The following is an 18,614-nucleotide window of genomic DNA, read 5'->3' as shown; positions in this document are numbered from 1 at the left end:
TTGATATAGATGAAAGCTTTAACTCTTCTTTATTGCACTCAACACGCTGAGCCCGAGTTTTTGCCGCTGTCACTTGTTACGCAGTATTACATTGGCATGCATGTGTAATTTTTTTAGCCTTTACAGCTCGTGTTAAAAAGAAAAATTAAAAAAAAGAAGTTTAGGCCTTTATGAACCACAATTATCTCCTTACATGACGAGGAGTACGTGACTTTGAACGAAAGTCTCGCCGAATCGTACACTACACATTGTCCTTGCGATGTAACATTCAACATCATGATCTGAACGCTCGAATAACAGAGAAATAGAACAATCCCAGAGGATATTCTGCTTCAGAATGAAGGAGAATTTGACCACGAATGGGTGCTGTAAAAAGTGTTCATCGCTCCCGAATTTTTGTTTAATGTGTAATAAAAAAAATTTTTTTCAAATTCACATAATATACCTAATTTTGGTATTTTGGATTGATCATAATGAGTTCACGAGCAGGATTACGGTAAAATGTCACCAACCATTTTGATCTGTCATAATAATTTAAATTTCTGTTCTATCTGTTTTAGTTATTAATAATTTTTTGAAAAGTTAAAATTCATGCGTACAGGGGGGTTTGACCCCTTTGCTTCTGTGTAAAGAAAGAGTTAAAGCTTCATAAATCTACTAATACTATGAATTACAAGAACTTGAACAAGAGTGGAATAAAAAGATTTTTTACGGTAATGTCTTTATGGCCATTTGGTGTATAAGAATTTGTAATATCTGAAGTAACCAATTAACTTAGCTACAAAAGTAAGTAAATAGGCCTACTGATAAACCACGAAAATTAACAATGTCACATTAATAATTTTAACTGACAAACTCATTTGTAATTCCACTCACCATTTAGATGGCCATCACCCTTCGATTGCATTCTCAATCCATGTCCCTTGGACTGCAGCTTGTGACAAAAGAAATGTAAGGCTAACTTTAACTGCTATTGGTACACAAATAAATAAATTTGAAATGTAGAGAAATAATACTTAGATTCATATTTTTTTTACATTGTTCGGAACTGCATTTTAAGTCATATTGACGTAACCTCAGAAATCAAAACCAAACAAAACTGCAAACCAATTTAAATTATAATTTGTCCAGCTGAAGTGACTGGAAACTTTTCCCTTGGTTCCACTGAGCCAACTCTAAGGAAATGCAGCCCGTTAAATTCCGTGCACAGGAGGTGCTGAACCTGTTAAAAAATCTTTATTGTTTGTCCGTCCACCAGTAAAAACTACAATACAAATTAGCGCGACATAATAATTCACATGATTGGAAGGGTAAGAAAATGCCTGACCCTACTCACTGATTTGAGGGATCAATGGTTGCATGATGAAATATAGCTTACAAACCAGACCGTCTCATAACCCTAGTGGATTCAGAGAAAATTATGGCCATTAAGTGACTCAAATCACCAAGTTTAATTAAGATTTAGCAAACTTTAGAAAGTCTTAAACCAAATTTATTCATGTTAATAACACACAGACGCCATTTTGACACATGAAAAGCAAGGACAGAATTATTTTAAAATAAAATCTATGCATATAAAATACTACCATTTGTACTTCATAAAATGTGTATTATTAATACAATTACATGACCACACATTTTGGTCAGGAGAGTAACCTGTAAGCTGATGTATGCCTTGCCTTTGTTAATGTTTATCAAGACTGTTAAAGCAGTAACATCATATTAACTGATTATATTACTTAAGCGAAAGGTAACATTTAAAAAAGGTGTCAGACTAAACATATACTTAAATGACATACCCACTTTGTTCTAATTCCTTTCTCATTCAGCTCCTTCTTTCCCCTTATTTTGTAGAAGCAGGTGAACCCGATTCAGTTGGAACTAAATTTGTAGTGCTTGCTCTGCTCATCCAAACTTTGCTGAGAACTCTATTCATATTATCTGAAATTCAAAAATATTTTATGTCTTAAAAATACCAAAACAAAACTGGATGTAAGTTATTGACAATTTATTACATTAACAAAAATGTTAATGAATAATAATAATGTCATGCAGACCATTAAAAACACAAAACCTGTGCTTGTATAGTGAATCCTCATGAAATCAGTAGAGGGAGACAAAATTAACTTACTGGTTAAAATCACTAGCCAGACCTCAGTCAGGTGTATCTTGCAATTAAAGGATTTCTTTAATTAGTTTTGTAAATCATTAAAATAAACTGAAAAAATGGCACTGACAGCATTTTAAGACAAAGAAATATATATATTGATCAATAAGTGATGTCTAGAAAAATGACACCAGACTTTGACCAAAGCAGTGCATAGCTTTGGATTCATACATTTTGTTTTAATTTCAAAGTATTAATTTACCAAATAATATATATTCTTCTGCTTTGCATTAATTTTCCAAAGTTTTAGTTGTTCAGAAAGCAAGTGTATTGTCTCGATTGCTTTCCCCTAGGAATGCACCAAGACGAGACGAACGTAGTGTATCGCAGCACCACTGATTGAGAAAGAGACGACGATTTCAGCATGACTCAATGAGTAGTCATAGATTTCAACTTCGAAGTTAATCATCAATGATACGAGGATTGTTGTGTGTTGTACTTTACTCTGACTAGTGATTTGAACCATCACTGCCACTGTCCTCTTGCTCTGCCATCGATCTGCGCTCAACATTTCGTTTCTGAATTATAAATACGTGCATATTAGTAGGCAAGAGATCGATTAAGCAATTTGATTATTTAAACAAGAAGGATATGGAAACCATTTAAATTATTTACGCACGGATATAGAAGACAGCGTCATGTAAAAGCGATGTTGACTAGCAGATGTAGTATGTGTGAGACCTGCCGGTACAACAGTGAACCATTTCACAAAAAACCACTACAAGTACTTAATATGATCTCAAGTATTAATGACTATCCCACTGTTTATAAAGTACAGTTGTTTTATTGATCTTTCACTTAACTTTATTACAGACTACTTCAAAAATCAGGCGTTTTCACTTGAGGATGGACGTACAGTTTCAAAATGTCTGCGCGCCGGTCAAAAGCTCTGAACCGGCCGAGTGAACCTTATTACCCGTACCATGACTTGTAGCTACACCGGCGATGCGAAAGAGGGGGGATCAAACAGCGGGTGGAAGGATTGCGACACGATCACGTGGCTACCAAACGAGAGCGGCTGAAGAAAAAAAGCGCGAATGGACGCCGTCTAATTTAGGATCGAATTACACCGCTTCCCATCCCAAGTCTTCACTCCCTATCGGGCCGTTCAAACAACGCCTAAAGGCCATGCAGGCTGGGCAAGACTCGTCCCACACCATGGGGAGGTCTTCAAAAAGCAAGAAATGTCGCTGCTTAACACAAAGAAAAACAAACAAATACCTGCTAGAATTAAGTTAAAAATGTAATTCGTTTGATATCACGTGTGATATACTTACATATATGCAGGCTGTGGACAAACCAGCAAGAATTAAAGAGGCAGGCAAAAGCCAGTCCATGGCACAGGTGATCTCCATTTGACAGTCACGTAAAAAAGCAGGTTTACGATGAGTTTAAGACAAGATGTAAACTCTCTGAGTGCTCTGTGAGATGATAAACACAGTCGTTGTGCTACAGTGAATATTGTTGATTTTGTAGCTTCAGTCGGGTCAGTCTAAACCATGACGTAGATAGGTGGACTGATGGTCTGTACGCGAGACTCACTGTCGGCCTCTTGCAAGTGATCCGCGGTCAGTCTCGGCGAGCCTCTGGCCGGTTCATACTTCCGGAATAGCAACACGAAAATGATTTAATGAGCGTTTGATATCAACTAATATTAATACCTTAACTGTATTGCTTTTGCACGGTTTAACCAAAAACACTTATCTATTTAGAACACAAAAGTATTTGCTTCACTAGTCGGAAATCTTATCGTATGAGAATAATAAATGATGATATAATGAATCGATTAAACCTTCAAGATCTAGAATCATTGAAAGTGTTCGCTTATATGCTTACCTCGGTCTCTCGCTTTATATGAAAATCAGTATTCGTTTGTTCTAGCCTATTCATCTACAGCGACTTTAAACAATACGAAGAATATTTTAATACATACACCTCTCAAGTAATTTAATGAATGACGCGATTATTAATAACTAAATTTATTTTTTTAATGGAATCCCTTGGGCTATGTGAAAATTGTCGCCTTATTAGTCGCGAACACTGATAGCATGAACAGGATAAAGAAGAGCAAGAGGTAAATAAGATCAGTGCTGTTAATACATTCTTCTTCCAAGTGCCTTGAACAAATCTGGGGGACTGTCAATAGATTTGAAACTTGTGTCTGATCACGACTAATAGACACGTTCGTGGGGTCTGATGTAGCGGCCTGTAGCACAATGAAGAGCGCTCGCCACTTGTCTCTGATCTGTCGATATTCCTGCTCGCGGAAGCGAGCAAAAAACTGCCACTGAACGATTTGATACTTGCAGTTACATTCTATCAGCAGCAGTATCAACCGCCTTTTTGTGCGTTTCTTATTGATTACTCTTGCAGACTTTGCGACATAGCCATTGAAGTCCTTCGCTAAACCATGGTAGGCTTAACCGGAAGTTCTGAGGTCTCGAGCCTCGTTCTAGCAGTTAAGTGAAAAAAATCGTCTGCAAGCTGTCCAGGGGATCTACGTTCATGGTCTAACTGCCTCTGTACCTCGTCCTGCGGCTCGCTGGCGTCTGACGTTCCGCGCGTGGCTCGGCAGACCGCCTACTTTTATTTTTCAATGACCGCTGTTCCTCCACAAAATGGATTTCCTTTTACAATAGCTTCACAATGGCCAATGCAGAGATAAAAAATATAAACTATTTTTAATCCAATCACATGCGCTGCAATCGTTTCTTATCCGACCAGACCACCTTTGAAATGAAAGCATCTGGCTTCGAAGCTAAGTATAAACCTTTTATTATTGTTGTCGCCGAAGTCTTCCTACCTGAGTGAAGTGAAGTGGTATCGCCCGTGCGAGGAAGTAGGAGTAACACCCGTGCGGAATGCTAGCGGCCAGTCGTCTCCAATTACTACCCGTACAAAAGGCGGGTGAACATCACAGGCACCGCCGAGTAGCCTGGCCATAACACGTCTCCCTCACCCGACCATTGTACTTGCTGTAGGGTCTGACTTCTATCTGAACACACTGTCAGGGTTAGGACTGAGTGTATTCTCCACAAACAAGCAAAACTCGAATATATGAAGGAGAGAAGAATGAACAGCGCAACAGATACAAACATTAAAAACAACAGAATTTTCAAACTTTAATTTTATTGCTTTTTTATCCGTCTTTTTATCTCTTATCTTTCTTTCCTCATAAGCGGGGATATCAATATTCGTCTTGCCAAGTTTTGAGTGCGACGTCCATGTACACTGGTGTTCACACTGTAGTATTATTATTTGATTTCCGGTTGCTATTGTACACATTGTTTCTTACACAATGCATCTGGAAAATGACAGTCGTGTCCTGAATGTCCACATTGCTTCCAGGCACCTTGCATAACAGCAGGAGGTCGCGACGTCGAGTTCATCGGGAAGGGACAGGCGGCTTGTTCTCAAAATCCAGCAATTCGGAATAACATATATACGAGATACTGGAAAATGCTAGACTTTGTAGGACTCTGGAGGGACAGGAGATACCTGGACAGAAAAATCGCTTTGGCAGAAGGTGAATGGGTGCTGTGCCACAGGCGTGAAGTTTTTTTTTTTTTTGTCGTTCGCCTCTTTCACACTTGGAGACCAGCTCTTGATATGAAATCGGTGGTCTTCTGCAGAGACTTCCACTGCCGTACAGCTTGTTGTGCAGGGTCTCCGACTGGCCACGTCTCTTTCCTCAGGGACGGAGATTCCTACAGTCCTGTAGGCATGTGTTCTACAGTCTGGTCTGGCCTCTCCACAAAGAGCATCTCGGGGACGGCCACTAGGTGCAACTTCCTGTGTAGGTGGTGAAGCAGCCTGTTGTGCCCAGTCCTGAGGCGGAAATAGCGACCTGGTCCGGTCTGGACAGCTGATGGTAACTGTCCAGTGGTTGCTGTGGCCTGTACAGAGACTTAATTGATGGTTTTCATCTCTGACATGTTGACTGCATTGTCTTCTTGCTCGTCCTCTGCACCCAACTTAGCCATCCTGTCAGCTTCCTCATTCCATCTATCCCGCAGTGTGATGGGATCCACTGCAGAAGCCGTTCTGAGGCACTTGATGTTAGCAGCGCGGCTTCCAGGCGTCTGGCAGTTTTTTATTGTTGACTGCCTGCAGCACCGACAGAGCATCGGTCAGGAAGACGACCTGGCTGTCATGGTCTGCTCTGCTGCTGATGATGTTTGCTGCGTGGACCAGGGCTTCTACTTCTGCTCTATAGTTTGTACAATGTGGAGGGCCAGTTGGTATTGCTGCTGCCTGCCACTGTCCATTTGGGAAACTGGATGTACACGCCGGCCCCTCCCCTCTGGATAGCGTCTGTGGCTGACCGTCGTGTGGTAGGCCCTTATCCATGATTCCTGGGGGTACTTTTCTTCTAGCATGGCTAGCGTCAGGGCTCTCTGCTCACGTCGCTATGCTCATCCTTTGTTGTGAGGCTGAGGAACTGTGGTGCAGATGTAATGTTCCCTGTTCTGTCTTTCCAAGGAGGGAGGATCGAGTAGAGAGTCGGTACCTGGACCTGTGCAGGAAGCTTTGTTTGGTATTTTCTGTGTAGTGCCTGCGTCTCTCGCACCAAAGCTGGATCTTTTTCAGCCTTCCGAGGACAGCCGATGTTTCTGTCTGGCACCATATCAGGTGGTCTTCACTGTGCCTGTACTTGGTGGCCTGCACGAGTGCTTTGCATTCCCTTCTCTTGTTTAATGGGGGTATGCCTGTTATCTGCTCCATCTTGTCAATTGGCGTAGATCTCATGGCGCCTGTTATTACTCTCAGTGCTTGGTTCTGCACCTTGTCCAAAGTCTGAAGGTGTGACTTGGCTGCTAGAAAAATCGCTTTGGCAGAAGGTGAATGGGTGCTGTGCCACAGGCGTGAAGTGATGCCCACTTGTCTCGTGCAAAAAGTACGAACACTGTACCCAAACCCAGATGCAATGCCGTATGTCGGTCACCAATGGGAATAATGATAAAAAAACTAAACAAGACGAATAAAACCTAAGTTTAAAAATTCCATTGCGTTTTTGTTTGTGTTATTTGGGTTGTTTGCCTTTGTCTCCTTTCCTGTCCTCTCTCTCTCACAAGGAGAACACACACAAACAAAACCACGGGTGCGAAACTGGTCCTAACCCTTTTGATTATACAAGTCTTCTCCGAGTCCAGTTCTCGGTTTTATGGACTCAGGAAGACGCAAGCACCGATGACCTCCCCCCGGGACAATGGTCGGGTTAGATAAGAAGAGAAAAGACCGTGGGGGCACTATGTTGCAGTCAGGCCTGACGAGAGGGGGAGACAGGGGTCTGGTGTACCCGGGCCCGCGGCTGTCAAGGGGGCCCGGTCTTGGTCAGTGGATTTTTTTTTCTTCTTCTCCTTTACATTATATACTGGGAAAATAATTTACGATTACAAGTACAAGGGCCCGGAGAGGGTCGTCTGTCCCGGGCCCGGGCTGGCTCTCGGCGGCCCCTGGTTGCAGTCGTGAATTTTGGCCATTTGTAAAAAGTATTCGAACATGCACTCAAACCGAGGTGTACTTTAGGTCAGTCATCAGGAAGGAATGAACTTGAAAGTATTAAATATTATTATCCCCTATTATGAGTAAAGAAAGATGTAAGGAAAGACAGTATGTTCAGATAAGAAAGCCGTTTCGCCTCACTTTGTCTGGTAGGACAACCCTAACCCTGACAGTATGTTCAGTTGCAACCCGTTTCACTTCAGCTTTCTAACCGCCAACACCAGTGGCGTGTTGCATAGCACGTAGCGAATCGAGCGAAGCTAGCCTAGCGAATCTAGCGGTTAGCGAAAAGCTAGCTGGATCCCTGTTTGGAAACAACGCAGTTAGCCGGAAGCCAGAGTTTCAAGATGGCCGACATAAGGCGAGGTTTGAGTGAAGTCTTTGTTTTGCAAAGCTACACCCCGCCGTGCTGTAGCCAAACCGTCGCAAAGAAAATATCGAGCTTGCGACCCACCTGTGCACTGAAAGTAATCAGGACAATAACGAACGAAAATCCAAATGCCACACATGATCGGTTTCGTCGAATGTCATTGTTCCCACGATACTCGACTACCAGTTCAAAATCTCATTTCGAATGTTCCCGGCACGACTTTGATGTAAGTTAACGTAATAAAAATAAAGTAAAATGTAATAAACTTAATGAAATATAAATAAAATGGCAAAATCAATTTTAGGAATGTGAACGTCCAAGATATATATATATGCATAAATGCATGTATCCACTACACATATCTATAATAATGCTCACACACACACACACGATAAAACACAAACTTTCATAGAGATCTATCTTGTGAAATTTTTCAGGCTTCTCCAGGCTTGGATTGAGCCTAATCTGCCACATTAACGTGGTTCGACAATAGAACAAAGCTGCTTGCCACCTTGTGGTTACTGGCACCAAAATTCACCCCCAGAATATATTCACCTATATTTTGCCATACCACGTCTATAGCAAAGCATCCATCATCAGTGTCTGCTTTTCTCTTCCACCAACATTTATTATTGAATGTTGATTATAGGTTTATTTCTCCTGTTTCCTTCACCATCCTCTCCGAGAGTGTCATGAGATTAGATTTCTAAATTGTTGCGATGTATTGTGACCCTTATGTAACCCTGATATAGTCCTACACTTAAGTCCACTTGATTGTAAGCTCGTGATATATTTTAATAACTGATAAAGCGGAAAAACATTTTTTCCCTATATCTACCGGTTTTTTATTACCAACACCACTACCGATTATCTCCACCCAGCACTACATTTCGACTTTTTTTATTACAACCATTTACACCGAGATAAACAATAAGCTTGTACTAGACAGTGTACTAGTTTTACACATGGCTGGGGTATGTGTGTGAGCGAGTGATTCGTTATATATTTATAGTCAGAAAAAAATAAGGTGAGGCGCAGAGTTCAGACCATAACCATTACAATGTTTGTGTATGTCCCCCTTGGCCTGGCTATGGCGTGTGAGACGTTTGATCAACACTACACAAGTTTATATATTGACATGACACCTAGGGGTTCCTCCCTTGTATTACAGTATTTTCCTCCATATCTTGTTCTATTTTCAAGTTTTTATGACTTTTTAAATTTCTTTTTCTGTCCTCTATGTGTGACACTACCTTAATCATGCTTCTAGTTATGCATACTGCTGTGACACTTAAGATCTTGTACACATAATTTTTATTAATAACATGTATAACTGCAACGTGTTTGTGTGTTTGCATGTAGTTTTTATGTACCTGCGTATGTGTTTGTGTGGGTGCTCAATCACTTTGAACACAGTGAATAATAATAATAATGACGAACGAATGTGTAGCATTTAACAAACAAACAAAAAATACCCACCGACAACACAAAAACCAAACTTTTTTGAAATGCGAGAAGACAGCTCTAAGATGGAAACCTCTGTACATGTACTTACATATAGAGTGTCAGCACTAGTATGATGAGCAACATCAGCCACACAGGAACATCCACGAGTCCCAGTACGTCCATGTTGAGGAGAGAGACCCACACGACTGCTTTACACGGTACAGTCGGTAGTCACGCGCCAACCACTCGGTAGAGTGCAGTTGCGTGACCTGACTCGTGACGCTGGGTTGACAGTGACCCTTGGTTGAACTCGGGTGCAGATGACGAAGCAGGTCTAAGAAGGTGACTGGTGGTTGTGTCGTTTGGTATGTCCTCGTAATCCAGTGTCACAGCTCATGCTTCTCTTCCCCTGTTGTCGTCGCTCAGTAACACAACCGGTAACACCTGTGACATCACAATACAGTGAGGATTAGCTCTCCTGGTTCTGTCAAGTCAGGTCATGAACTGACGAGAGGGGGACAGGGGGGGTCTGGTGTACCCGGCCGCGGTTGTCAAGGCCGCGCCTTGGTCAGTGGATTTTTTCTTCTTCTCCTTTTCTTTTTCTTTTAAAGAAAGTCTAAGGACAGAACACCCAAGCATTACACATGCAGAAGTGAGTTTCAGTCTGTAGAATACAATTTCGGGGGTGCTGTGGCCTGTCATGAGAAGTGTATCAGCGGGTATCATATTCTCGCTGGACAAGCCAAGAGGTGACGGTCGCTGGTACACCAAAGATTTTATCGCGCGTGAACCGCCCTGAAGACGTTGGTGCCATGAGATTGCTGGCTACAGGTGCCACTACGGGGAAGGGTGGGGGGGGGAGGAGGGGGCGGCCCTGCAAGCAAATCGGAATTAACAGTGGAGATCAGGCAGGTATGTTACTGATGTGTGCACTCTGTGAACCAACATGGTGGGGGCCGGCCCCTGGCGCTGCAGCCTGTAAGCAAGAGACATCAAGGCTGCTTTTTTTCGTAGTTACTAAGAAACACTGAGACTTTTTTAAACCGTATCTCCATCACCAAACAAACAACTACATTAGTCTACATAGTAGATCCTTGATACAATGAGACTACTTTATCCTGTAATACTATCGCAGCCAGCAAAATAGAACACATTATCGCAAAACATTTTAAAAACTGCCGTCCCGCAAATATGAGGTTTATAAATTGATCACGGTGGTGTCGCCGGAAGTTTGGAGCTGGAGGAGGATGATAAAGAGGACGCTAGCATGAGAAAGGTAATTTAAGTGTAGAGAAGTGTTCGCACGGTGGTGGATGCCCCGATAGAGTAGGAGGAGAGTTATGTCACCGGAGGACTCGGACTACTGTAACTAAAGGTGTGGGACGATCGCACGACCTCTCTGGCGATGTATCATCATCGCCCTGTAATAACACATCGGCCTCCGACCTCTTTGCTCTTTGCCGACAAAGCCCCCGGTAAAAAGGAGATACTATCTACCCACCATCCGTCCCCAAAGCCACCTCGGAATCTTTTATTGTGCGCTAGTTGTCTTCAAGGAAGCTGTCATATATGATGCTGTATACAGTCAAATCTCGCTACTATGCCACCTACCGGGACCGAGCAAAAGTGGCATAGTAGCGAGGGTTCGTAAAAACGGCTTTATTTGCTCAATTTACTTGTCAGTCCAAAGCTCTCAAGAATCGTCGGCTGGCGCTACTGTCTCCTCTCATTCTCCCCCTCGCCTCTTCATCCTCTCCCTCCCCAACCACATCCGCGCACCTGCATCCTGTCGCTAGTCGACCCCTCACACCTTCCACTTTCACGTGGCTGTCACCCGGCCAGCGACCACCCGACCCCCCACATTGCCAGGCCTCCACCCTCCCTAACTGCGATGTCGCACACTACCTGTTACAAATTGAGTATTCTTAGTTTGAACGGGGCCTTGGCGAAGTGGCGAACTGTCAAGGTCAGGGCGTACTGCGTCTTAATTTATATAATATTTTAATTTTTTTTATTTATTTGTATTTTAGCATTTTAGAAAGGATCTATAAAAAGCTGGGGTAGACCTAGGTGGTCGTTATTCGATTTTTCCGAGTTTTTAGTAGTTACTCTGTGTGAGTTGGAAGTAAGCGAATGTAAGTAGCCTGTGTGGCAGTCCGCTGATTATGTGGTTATAACGTTGAGTTGTGAAACATTGAAATAATACTGAGAAATATTACAGTGTGAGCCCGCTGTATACATGTTCTATCCTCTGTTCCAACGGATGACTGAAGTGACTTTGTACAGGAAAGTGTGACACGCAGATTTTCAGATCTTTAAACGAGCCAAGTTACCGCTACAGTCGTAACACTACCATACAGTATAATAATCGAGTTTTATTGGCAAATAGCATTTGACAAGGCAGGAACATCAGTGTCAATGAGAGTGACTAGCGTCTCAAATTGACTGACAGTAATGAAGTTTGTGAGAAAAGCTCATAAAGTTTTAGTCAGCAGGTAAAATGACAATATTAGTACAGTATAACTTGTTTATGAACTATTACGATTCAGCTAAAATATGCTAAACATTTCTATTTTTCTGTCATTTTAACAAAACCTTCTAATTCTCCTTAAATATTTAAAGGTATTAACACTTAATACTACTAACTCGTCTTTAAAACAGTTGCTTTGTCTTCTAAAATGAATCAACACGTATTTTTAAACGGCTAGTGACTGATGGGGTTTGAAGTCGACCGAGTTTATGCTTCGTAAAAAGTTGATGAATTCAAAATTTCTGCGTTAAAGAGTCGAAAGGCGACAGTTCAGTTCAGATATTTTATTTACGCGCCCCCCGCCGCTGTACAGCATTTGCGTGTGGTGTGTGTGTAGTTATTGTGTGTGTGTGTGGTGCGCGCGCGCGGCGGTTTTGGCTAAAGAGGAAAAACACAATATATAGGAAGGACTTTCGATAGGTTCTGCGTGTTTTGTTATGTAAGTTGATAAAAATGTTGATAACTGAGTGTTCTGCTGTTCGTCGCAGCAAACACTTTTTTAAATGAGGTTATTACGACCTCGATGAAGACTTGTTTAGCATTTACTTCTTCGGTTCTCTTCCTCTTTACATGTAGAAGTACTAAATCACTGAAAAAAGTAATGAAACAAAAAGAGTACTACATATGAAGAGAGATGAAGAATAGCATTTCCTTGCACGTCAGTGAGCTTAGTACAAAAGCGCAGCACTTAGAACACAAAGCTTGTGTGATACATCTAGCAGTTTGTCTAATGCTGTCGAGGTTCTATCGCTGCTGACGTAACAGTCCTTACTAAGGTTGGGGGGGGGGGGGTCTGTGAGCGGGGTGCTACATAAGGGAGTCTGATCCTTTTAACATCAGATTTATGTCCTCATTACTAACACTCGCATGTCAAACAACTTACTTATGTTCAAGTAGTGATGTAGATTACCTAGTGCACTTGTCCTACTGTTTGCAGTCTATATTCTCGTTACTGAACATGAAGTGTACGATATGAGATTCAATTGTAAACATACATTATTATACTGGGAAATAATGTACGATGCCTACTAGTTACAAGGGGCCCGGAGAGGTCGTCTGTCCCCCGGGTGCCCGGCTGGCTCTCGGCGGCCCTGACTATAGTCATTATGTCTTACGACCCCTCGCTTACCTTTCTTCTTATTCTTTGAAAATATTTTTTATAGCTGTTCCTCGATTTCAGTAGGTTATTTCATCCTTTTGTAAGTTAAATAAGGTTTCACACATACATAATTTTGTCTTTGCACCCTTAAACTCCCTCCTAGGCGTTCGCACCGCTGCAGACGAAACAGTTTTTATCTTCACTGACCTTTTCGTCACCTATTGCTTGTCGTCTTTCGTCGACCATACCTGTACACGGCGTGGACGAGAAAGTCAGACTCTTGCCCGATAATACACCTTTGCCATTGCCATATGATGGACTCAGGAACCGAGGAACATCGCTGTAAAATATCGTACTAATGTGAAGATCAGATCGTGTTTCTATTTCCGCTATAATTTACACTTCATGCCAACATGCTAATAGAGACCAAGATTTACCACTTTAGTGGTCGCAAAGCTCTTTAAATGTTATTCTAAATTGTCTCAGCCAAAACAAAGTTAGGCTTTAGGAATAAAAAAGATATAATGCTGGGTTCGCACAGAATTTGTTGGCCATCTTAGACAACGCAAAACGCTTAATGAAACCATTCTGTGAACCTATAGTTGTTACAAACATTAGACAGTAGTTGCTGTTTCCAGTTCTAAATGTTTAATAAATAAACATTTTTACTCAACACATTTAGACCACAGTCAGGCCCCTTTGGATAATTTGCGAAAATAACACCTACAGGCAGACGAATTAACATTGTGAGTAACGCGTCCTTTCAAACTCGTAAAGATTTCTTGATGTCTTTGAATGAAAATGTGATACTTGTAGATTATTGTCTTATCCAAAATCCTTATTAGGCAAAATAACTTTATATGTGCTTTTGTTTTAGTAGTTACGTGTGATTGGTCAGGAAATGTCTCCTGCACTTACCTGCGAATTGTCAGCCATCTGTTCGCTTCCTGACATTTGTAGAACACTGATCTTACAATCTCTGGGATGAAAGGCTCTGCCGGTTGTGTCTGGAGTTGGTCTCCCCAGTCCGAATGCCGTCCCCGCAACACGTCCATGTGAAGGCGCCAAAGACACTGAAAGAACAGATGTCAGACTGACACATCGACTGTGTCGGACGTTTTCGTACATGTTATTTCCATCGCGAGAAATCAATGGATAGTCGGCAAGCAGTCTTCCCCCGCCCACCCACTCCTCCGGATACCCGTGTGTCTGCTTGCGACCCCAAGTTAACCCACAAAAGCACGTGCGTTCTGTGGACGCGTACCTCGTTGACACATCCGGCACTTCACACAAAAAATCAGATCTGTACACTGTATGAGTAAGCTTTAAATTTTGATCTAGCTTCCATGTCTTTTCCAAACGTCTGTTGTTTTCTAACGTCCTCGCTACATACGTCAATACCGGTTGACGTCATTCTCTCTTGTGATGTCATTCTCTTTTGTGATGTCATTTCCTATGACCTCAGCTGAACTGCTGATCTAGTACTGGCTTCAGACCGATTTTCACAAAGCCTGAACGTGAAAATATTCTTCAGGTATGTCGGAACGGCCTCTCCTGCTTAATTAAATATCATTGTGACATTAGACAGTTTTAATTACGTTTTCGTACGTCCTTTCTCGTTAGATTTTGTCTTAATTAACCAAACGCATTTTAGCATCTACCATTTGTACAGATCGCAAGGACGCAGGATACTTTAGAATAACTCTACCGACACTTCACCGATGTTGCTCTGTTCTTGTGTGGTTTGTGGCTGTAACAAGGACTGAACAGTGAACCAAAATCGTATCTTTTGGGGTAAATTGTAGTGGCTGTTTTCACTGTTATCCTTAGAAAGCATGACATATTCCAGAGCAGTCCGTAAAACACAACTTACTCCTTGATGTCAATCACTTCTTGGCGCCTTGTTTTGTCCTGGAGATTGTCCTTCAGAATATTAGCACATCGGTCCATGAAGTGACTCATCTGTTCTCAAGAGCAGTGCCACAAAAATGACAAACCAAATACAAACAAACAAACAAACAAACAAACAAACAAACAAACAAACAAACAACCAACAAAAAACACGTTAATTTCTCGTCCAATAATATCTTCCATTGTTAATTGTTTTAACCCTTCCTCCCCAACCATAAACTAGAATGTTCCTAAACTCAGTTAAACAGTAGTAGTAAATGTTAAGATACCTGACTAGAGTTAGAGTATCAGAAGGTCAGGAATATATTAAACAGGCCGACAAATTTTCTTTTTTTTCTAATTGAGTTTTCGTTATCTTAAGTGATATATATTAAAGAAAATTATGTTACCTTTTTAGTAAACTTAAAAAGTGTGTTAAAAATTAGATTTTTTAATTTTAACTTGAGAAGTAAACTTTTAACTTATCAATGGTACAAATGAATTTACGAAATTTTCAGAAACACAGATGTGTATTAGAAAAAGTTTGCAGGTCCTTTTGTCTAATAATGTAATTATCATTTACATATGTTTAAACACACACACACACACACTTACGTTCTTTAACTTGCCGGCAGTGAACGTAGGTGTCATCAGCCTACGAAGACGCTTCCACGCTGAACCTCCGGTGAAAAATAGTCCTTTGTTTACTATCGCCGGGAGGATGTCAGCTAAAATCTATAAAACAAATCCCACAAAACCGAATGTAACATGGCATGATGAAAAATACTAGTTCTGTCTTCATATTTATAAGAAGTATTAAAAAAGGATATTTAATAATTCGATTACTTCATTACTGTGTTCAAACCATTATTTAATTTGTACGTGACTGCATGTTGTTAACTGTGCACAAATTTGTCAGAGATGAGAAAAATAATTCTCACGAATCTGTCGGCAAAATTGTTGAAGTCCTTGACCAGAATTTCTTTCAGTATGTCAAGATCACTGACGACAACCATGGGCTTGAGTGCGAAGAAGAATCTGAAATGTGAAAAGATTTCTTTAAAACTAATTATAGAATACAGTAAAATACAGCCAAGTAATTTACTAAAAGCATTTATTTTTCTCCATGTTTGTGCTTTACAGCGCCAATATATATATAATGCTGCTAAATACTGAGCTAAAGTTTATAGCATATACCAGCCACAAGTAGATGTAAACGTTTCTACTTACCCATACACGTGGCCAAATTGTTTTCTCCAATCTGTTAAAGCATCAATAAAACCCTGTGACAAAAACAATCCTCTTTGTAAGAAACCATAATGCGACGCTCTTGTTCTTTTTAACCTTGAAGATGGGGAGACTAGGGGCCGAATATTCAAAACGTGTATCAATTTTGTTTAATTTTATATTTGTCTTCTTGCATTTTTTTGGTTTGTTTTTTTGCTTTTTTTCTCCCTGTTTGTGTCTGTCTCCCCACTCACGTAATCACAAAGATTTATCTTCATTTAAAATCTGCTAAACAATATGCGAAGGAGTTAACATAAAATTACAAAATCCCCTTTGGATTGTATTGTATCTACCTTTTTGTTGATCTCTCTTGCATTTCCCAAGAATGGTAGAGGTTTGGGTCCAGGTATTCCCAGACTGGTAAACATGCCGTGGTTCCATGTCGTGTACCTGAGATAGCATAGTATTGAAAACAAAAAACGCGTTTAATAATCAGCCAAACATATCTTAGTCTACTCCACCGTCATACGGAAAGCACGGCGTTCGTTCAATGGGGAGGAACCATCAAGGAGCTGGGTACTCTTCAATGTCCAGGTGGGTTGGAATCTTTTCCAAGTCGGTGTGTGTACGCCAAGGGTACACGTACAGTACAGTGCTGTTCAACATCTACCTGGAGAAAGTCTTGTACTCGAGGACCATCGGACTTCTGTGTCGGGGCGGGGGAGGGGGACGGGGGCACTCAGTAACCTCCCTTTTGCTGACGTCATGGATATCATGGGGGGGGGTGGCAACAGAGAGTTAAAGACCCTTACAAACAAACTCGCTTCCAGCCCAAGTGCGATCAAAATAGAGGTCACCATGGCGAAAAGCAAGATTATTGTAAACATCACGTGATCTGTCAAGGCATAGGTTTGACTGAACGGGTACAACTGGAGGAACTGCAGTCCTTTACGTAACGCATACACCTGTTAGGTACGCGTGAACCCACTGGGACAGAAGCCTGGCCTGGACGTGACCTCGAACTCAAGTGCACTTGAATAATACAGTGAAGACGAAAGAGGTGGGAGGCAGTGGTGCCGCCTTTGTATGTCCTGTGTGACCCCTGTGAGACTCTCTTCACGGTTCGTGTGTATGGTGTGTGTGTACCGGCAGACTTGCGGACTTACGTACCTTGTGTTTGATTGTGAGAAGGAAACTCGGGCTTCGAGAACTTGTGTACAGGGGCGGTGCAGGCGCCAGTGGATGTGCACTAAGTAGTGCGAGTAATTACAGCATCAAGGGTCTTCTAACGACGTTGTTTAACTGTACGGCGCATTATCTCTCACAAAGGCTATTTTATAATTAAAACAATTATCCTCGAGAGTAGAGGGGGCGGGGGTGATTCAAATTTCACACTAACAAAAAGTCGACGAAATCCTAAGTCCAAATTCAGGGACTGTGTGTGTAACCCAGTAAGAACTTTGACTCTTGACCTTTCCATCCTCACAGCACTAGAGACAAGCAGCAGCACTGCGTTTGGGTCACCCTGTCTGGTTGCCTTGCCTACATGGAGACTTGTACTCTACCCTTCTCTATTCTACAACGCTTGTTTGCTGACAAGAAACTGTCTAATAAAATACAAAGCAGCTAGTCATGATCCACTATAATTATGTATAGTGAAGTCTAGTCTGTAACACAGTACATCGGCAGGACGGCAGTTCATGTCTACACACACTCCAGAGACAGAGCAAGGGTGCTACATGCCTACACATCTGTTAGAAACTGTTCTAAATGAAAACATGTGTACATGTACTTACACATAGAGTGTCAGCACTAGTATGATGAGCAACATCAGCCACACAGGAACATCGACGAGTCCCAGCACGTCCATGTTGAGGAGAGAGTGTAACACGTCTACAGTCGTCAGACAGCAGGAGGAACTAATGGGGGGAGACAACTGGCGCAACCCTCGGCTCCGTTACGTCGCCTGAGTGCTTATATCCTCCCAGTCCCACCGTTCATTCACACTGAGTGTGCACCGACTGGCCTGCCAGTGGAGTACAGGCTAAGAAGTTCGAGTTTGCTTTGCAAGAAGGGAGCACCGCCCTTAAAGACCTACCCGATCCGTGACATGCCAGGCTCAACAGACTCCTTTCCTATCACGGATTACTTCATCATTAAATCGCTAGATGAAGCCTGAATCTCCAGGAATTATACATTTACGGTTTCCCCACATGTTCAAAGTTCTATTTCGGCCACTACAATACAATACATCGTTATTGTTTATTTTTGTATAACAGATACATTTTTTTTGGTGGAGTACTGTAACGTTTTTGAGAAGAGTGTTTAAATGTGTCTGCGAGCGCGTGTAAACATCTGCATGTAAACCACGCTCGACGCA

The 18,614-nt window shown here is 41.7% G+C and overlaps 2 protein-coding genes across 3 annotated transcripts in view; both read right to left on the bottom strand.

The window, feature by feature from the left end:
- The window catches only part of LOC112569751 (cytochrome P450 3A21-like), a 22,272-nt gene extending 12,582 nt beyond the window's left edge, over positions 1–9,690 (bottom strand). Inside the window, exon 1 of one of the 2 annotated variants that reach the window (XM_025247627.1) lies at positions 9,598–9,690. In XM_025247627.1, the coding sequence (XP_025103412.1) occupies positions 9,598–9,671 (74 nt within the window). In that variant the 5' untranslated portion in view covers positions 9,672–9,690. Of the gene's footprint in view, positions 1–4,693; positions 4,978–9,597 lie in introns of those variants that run through there. The other variant, XM_025247629.1, reaches the window with a different exon arrangement.
- The window catches only part of LOC112569759 (cytochrome P450 3A5-like), a 73,587-nt gene that overhangs the window by 3,795 nt on the left and 51,178 nt on the right, over positions 1–18,614 (bottom strand). The window lies entirely within an intron of this gene.

This window comes from Pomacea canaliculata, linkage group LG8 (genome assembly GCF_003073045.1).
Source record: "Pomacea canaliculata isolate SZHN2017 linkage group LG8, ASM307304v1, whole genome shotgun sequence".
NCBI lineage: Eukaryota > Metazoa > Mollusca > Gastropoda > Architaenioglossa > Ampullariidae > Pomacea > Pomacea canaliculata.
Note: the sequence above shows the minus strand (reverse complement) of the source record. Positions and strands in the feature narration are given on the sequence as shown.